Source organism: Emys orbicularis, chromosome 1 (assembly GCF_028017835.1).
Source record: "Emys orbicularis isolate rEmyOrb1 chromosome 1, rEmyOrb1.hap1, whole genome shotgun sequence".
Taxonomy (NCBI): Eukaryota; Metazoa; Chordata; order Testudines; family Emydidae; genus Emys; species Emys orbicularis.
The window spans coordinates 1,411,145-1,417,144 of NC_088683.1; the positions used below are offsets into that span (position 1 = coordinate 1,411,145).

At 60.3% G+C, this 6,000-nt stretch overlaps 1 protein-coding gene across 1 annotated transcript in view; it reads left to right on the top strand.

The window, feature by feature from the left end:
• Positions 1-6,000, top strand: part of CPT1B (carnitine palmitoyltransferase 1B) — a 42,665-nt gene extending 36,665 nt beyond the window's left edge. Inside the window, exons 16-18 of the mRNA XM_065401395.1 lie at positions 1,410-1,523; positions 4,448-4,540; positions 5,911-6,000. Coding sequence (XP_065257467.1) covers positions 1,410-1,523; positions 4,448-4,540; positions 5,911-6,000 — 297 coding nt within the window. The remainder of the gene's footprint in view (positions 1-1,409; positions 1,524-4,447; positions 4,541-5,910) is intronic.

Below are 6,000 nucleotides of genomic sequence, written 5' to 3' on the forward strand. Positions count from 1 at the left end.
GGGAAAAACAGGTGATTTGGAAAACTACAGGCCTGGAAGTCAACTGTATGCAAGGTCTTGGAAAAAATTCTGAAAGAGAAAGTAGTTAAGGACATAGAGGCAAATGGTAACTGGGATAAAATACAACACGGTTCTGCAAAAGGGAGATTGTGCCAGACCAACCGGATCTCCTTCGCTGAGAAGATACCTGATTTTTTAGACAAAGGAAATGCAGAAGATCTAATCGACCTGGATTTCAATATGGCATTTGAATTGAAAGGTGGCTAAGGAACTGGTTAAAGGGGCGTCTACAATGGGTCACACTGCAAGGTGAACTGTCAGGCAGAAGGGAGGTTACTAGTGTTGTTCCTCAGGGATTGGTCTTGGGTCCAATCTTATTTAACACACACATGCACACCCTGCACACACACATGCACACAGGCACCATGCACACACCCCTCCACACACATGCACACCCTGCACACACACATGCACACAGGCACCATGCACACACCCCTCCAGACACATGCGCACCCTGCACACACACATGCACACAGGCACCATGCACACACACATGCACACCCTGCACACACACATGCTGTCACGGAGTCCCCGGGCGATGCTCTGGAACTGCTCCCTATGAAGCCAGTCAGGACTCTGGGGGAGCCTCCTCTCTCTGAGCTTTTTCCTTTCCCGGGCCAGGAGGTCACCTGATCTCTTTGTTCTCCAACACCTTTAGCTACGTCCTTGCAGGGGGGAAGGGCCCGGGCCATTAGTTGCCAGGAGACAGAGTGTCGGCCATTTATGCACACTGGCCCTTTGCTCTGCAACAATCTCACCCCCTAGAGACTTAAGAAATGCATAGGGGAAACTGAGGCACCCCTACAATATTCAGAGGAAACATTAAGAACTGGCCCACTTCGACACTCATGCACACCCTACCCCACCTGACACGTGTACACACACCCTCTCACCCACGCTCATCTGGTAACGCCCCCACAGACCAAGTGAGCTCCTCCTGGAGGCTGGGAAGAGAGGGCCGGAGCCTTGTTGGTCTCTCCGTGTTCGCCTCTGGACCGGGATAGACAGAAGCTGGCCCGGCCTGCGAGCTCCCCTCTGGCGTCTGCCTACCTCTATTCAGCCTCCCCCCGTGCGAAACTGCTCGTGTCCTCGTGGCACTGGGGGCGCTTACAGAAAGCCAGAAAAGGGCCAAGGGCCAAGACTCAGACGGGGATCCAGGCGTGTCAGTCTGGGCCCTGGGCTGTGGCTATGGCTGGCAGCTCTGCTCTGGGCAGTGCTGGGTTCTGGAAGGGAGGGCCCTGGGCTCCGTGCCCAGCTCAGGATGGTCTCTGCAGAGTTTGGAGCCTCGCGCTGGAGGGGAGGTGGGGCTGGCAGGTGCATGGTGCTCACCGGAGCGTGGTTCTGTGCAGGTGCTGGCTGAGCCCTGGCGTCTCTCCACCAGTCAGACTCCCCAGCAACAGATCAAAATGTTTGATATGGAGAAGAACCAGGATCTCGTCTCCTCCGGTGGCGGCTTCGGCCCAGTGAGTTTTACTCCCGCCTGGGGCTTCCGTGCTGTGTCTGCAGGGTGGGAGCATGTGGGACTGCGGCTGTGTGGGTGGGGAGGGTACTTTGGGCAAATGTAGGCTGGGAGGGGCACTTCAGAGGGTGCAGCGGCTGGGCAGGCGGGTGCCCTGGGTACATGCACGGGGGACGGGGCACCTCTGGTCTCTGCAGAGGCTGGGCAGGGCGGGTGTCCTGGGTACATGCACAGGGGATGGGGCACCTCTGGTCTCTGCAGAGGCTGGGCAGGGCGGGTGTCCTGGGTACATGCACGGGGGACGGGGCACCTCTGGTCTCTGCAGAGGCTGGGCAGGGCGGGTGTCCTGGGTACATGCACAGGGGATGGGGCACCTCTGGTCTCTGCAGAGGCTGGGCAGGGCGGGTGTCCTGGGTACATGCACGGGGGACGGGGCACCTCTGGTCTCTGCAGAGGCTGGGCAGGGCGGGTGTCCTGGGTACATGCACAGGGGATGGGGCACCTCTGGTCTCTGCAGAGGCTGGGCAGGGCGGGTGTCCTGGGTACATGCACAGGGGATGGGGCACCTCTGGTCTCTGCAGAGGCTGGGCAGGGCGGGTGTCCTGGGTACATGCACGGGGCATGGGGCACCTCTGGTCTCTGCAGAGGCTGGGCAGGGCGGGTGTCCTGGGTACATGCACAGGGGACGGGGCACCTCTGGTCTCTGCAGCGGCTGGGCAGGGCGGGTGTCCTGGGTACATGCACGGGGGATGGGGCACCTCTGGTCTCTGCAGAGGCTGGGCAGGGCGGGTGTCCTGGGTACATGCACGGGGGATGGGGCACCTCTGGTCTCTGCAGAGGCTGGGCAGGGCGGGTGTCCTGGGTACATGCACGGGAGACGGGGCACCTCTGGTCTCTGCAGAGGCTGGGCAGGGCAGGTGTCCTGGGTACATGCACTGGGGACAGGGCACCTCTGGTCTCTGCAGAGGCTGGGCAGGGCGGGTGTCCTGGGTACATGCACTGGGGATGGGGCACCTCTGGTCTCTGCAGAGGCTGGGCAGGGCGGGTGTCCTGGGTACATGCACAGGGGACGGGGCACCTCTGGTCTCTGCAGCGGCTGGGCAGGGCGGGTGTCCTGGGTACATGCACGGGGGATGGGGCACCTCTGGTCTCTGCAGAGGCTGGGCAGGGCGGGTGTCCTGGGTACATGCACGGGGGATGGGGCACCTCTGGTCTCTGCAGAGGCTGGGCAGGGCGGGTGTCCTGGGTACATGCACGGGAGACGGGGCACCTCTGGTCTCTGCAGAGGCTGGGCAGGGCGGGTGTCCTGGGTACATGCACTGGGGACAGGGCACCTCTGGTCTCTGCAGAGGCTGGGCAGGGCGGGTGTCCTGGGTATATGCACTGGGGATGGGGCACCTCTGGTCTCTGCAGAGGCTGGGCAGGGCGGGTGTCCTGGGTACATGCACGGGGGATGGGGCACCTCTGGTCTCTGCAGCGGCTGGGCAGGGCGGGTGTTCTGGGTACATGCACGGGGGACGGGGCACCTCTGGTCTCTGCAGCGGCTGGGCAGGGCGGGTGTCCTGGGTACATGCACGGGGGATGGGGCACCTCTGGTCTCTGCAGAGGCTGGGCAGGGCGGGTGTCCTGGGTACATGCACAGGGGACAGGGCACCTCTGGTCTCTGCAGTGGCAGGGTGGGCAGGTGTCCTGGGTACATGCACAGGGGATGGGGCACCTCTGGTCTCTGCAGAGGCTGGGCAGGCGGGTGCCCTGGGTACATGCACGGGGGATGGGGCACCTCTAGTCTCTGCAGAGGCTGGGCGGGCAGGCGGGTGCCCTGGGTACATGCACAGGGAACAGGGCACTTCTGGTCTTTGCAGCGGCTGCACGGGCAGGAGTCCCAGCTGGGGCAGTTGGTGGAGCGAGGCTGCTCTGTGCGAGTGAGGGCAGCGAGCGTGACCCTATCGTTTCTCAGGGAGTCTGGCATTGCTGCAGCTCACGCGGCATCAGCACCCGAGTACCCTACCCAGCCCAGCCTAGCCCAGTCCCCAGCTACCAGCCCCCCCTGCCTGTGCTGGGACCGGGCAGGGTCTGAGTGACACATATATAAATGTGAGTCAACACTGTGACACTGTTGCAAAAAAAGCGAACATCATTCTGGGCTTTATTAGCAGTAGTGTTGTAAGCAAGACACGAGAAGTAATTCTTCCGCTCTACCCCACGCTGATTAGGCCTGAACTGGGAGTGTTGTGTCCAGTTCTGGGCGCCACATTTCAGGAAGGATGTGGACAAATTGGAGAAAATCCAGAGAAGCACAACAAAAATTATCAAAGGTTTAGAAAACATGACCTGTGAGGAGAGATTGAAAAAAATTGGGTATGTTTAGTCTGGAGAAGAGAAGACTGAGAGGGGACATGATAGCAATTTTCAAGTACATAAAAGGTTTCTACAAGGAGGAGGGAGAACAATTGTTCTTAACCTCTGAGGCTAGGACAAGAAGCAATGGGCTTAAATTGCAGCAAGGGAGGTTTAGGTTGGACATTAGGAAAAACTTCCTAACTGTCAGGGTGGTTAAGCACTGGGATAAATTGCCCAGGGGGGTTGTGGAATCTCCCTCATTGGAGATGTTTAAGAGCAGGTTGGACAAACACCTGTCAGGGATGGTCTAGATAATACTCAGTCCTGCCATGCGTGCAGGGGACAGGGCTAGATGGTCTCTCGAGGTCCTTTCCAGTGCTACGATTCTGGGATGACTCCAGCTTGCTAAGCACAGAGCCGGGCACAGCAAAAGGCTGGCACCCACCCTGAGGCTGTTACTGAATCTGCCTCGCCTGGCGGCCCAGCCGAGGCTGCACCACCCACAGTCAGCGGCTCCAGCCCCTTCCTCCCGGCTGCGTTCCCTCTCGGTGCTGCTGCCCATCCGCCTCTCTCTGACTGTCCCTGCAGGTGGCTGACGACGGATACGGCGTCTCTTACATCATTGCTGGCGAGAACCTGATCACCTTCCACATCTCCAGCAAGTTCTCCAGCCCCAAAACGGTCAGAGTCCCCCTCAGGCCTGGCTGGGCACAGACTGCCTGGCCGATAGGTGCCAGGCTAGGAACCCCTCCTGGGCCTCGTGGCCCATCAGCATTCGAGGCTCTCCCTAGGAGAGGAGCCCCGGGGTACACGTAGCCAGCTGGAGGGCAGCCCTGAGGGGACATGGGGTCTGAGAGCCCTCCCCTGGGGCCTGCTGTCCTTTAGCTATGGCAATTGGCAGTGTGGGTCAGCCCCAGGGGCCCATCTCGCCCCCTCTCTGATGGGCCAGGACTAGGACCTTCGGAGGGAGGGGCAGGATTCTGGAATAACGTGCCCTGAGAGAAGTGTCTCTCAGCCCGTTCAGTTGTTGGCTGGCTCGTACCTGTCGGCAGGTCTTCCCTTCTGCGTTCATCTAAGCAGGGATGTTCCTGTTATCCAGGCCAATGCCTGACCCTTGTTTGAACCTCACTAAGTCGTACTCTCTCTGGCATCTTGTGGCAGTGAGTTCCACGGGTTAATTATAACATGGTGTAAGAAAAGCATTTCCTTTGATCTGTGTAAATGTGCTGCCTGTTGGTGCCTTTGCGTGTCTCTTGGCTCCTCTGTTTTGGGACAGCACATGAGAGTGCCCTGCCCTCCATTTCTGTCCCTTCAGCATTTCCTACCTCTGGCACATTGCCTCTTTTTCAGCTCCTGTCTAAACAGCCAGGCTGTCCAGCCACTACAGGGTCTTGCCACCTGTCCCTGCCCCTCGATCCCTGCGGTTCCCTATCAGATCGGGGAGCATGGACTGGCTCACTGTAGCTCCTTTCCTGGCCCTGCAGTCTGTGGGCATTGTCCCTGTGTCTCGCCTGGGGGCCAGATCTCCCTGCTGTCCCAGCAGACATCTGTCTCTGAATGCCCCATCTGCTGTGGCTGCTGCGCATGGGGTGGGTGCAGCCGTGGGGGCTGGGTTAGGGTCAAGCCTGCTGTCCGGGGCATGGGAGCGCCAGTCAGGCTCTCCCCACAGTGCACACTGGCCGAGGGTCGGGAGGGGTGTGCAGATCACTCACCGAGGGGGGCTTGGAAGCAGCGGTTGCAGGACCGGCCTCGCCCTGCAGCTGAGGTGTGTGCGGGGGTGGGGGAGCTGTGTCAGGGCCTGGCCCCTCTCAACTCCTTCCTGTTCCACTGACCCTCGTCCCTGCCCTGCCCTGTCCTGCTGTAGCACCCCTACTTCCAGAGCAGGATGGGCCCCTCCACATCCCGCAGCCCCCCGCCCCCCAATGCCATGGGCCTGAGAACTCTGCCCGCCTGGGGCTTCTCAAGCTGCCCCCCGCCGCTCCTGCTCCTGCTAAGCCACGGCTCTAGCTGGGACCCATGTTAACCAGTTCCCGTCTCCTCTCCCACCCCAGGACTCCAGACGGTTTGGGAGGAACATCCGCCAGGCCATGCTGGACATCGCAGACCTCTTCAACGTTCCTGCCAACAAGGTGGCCAACTGA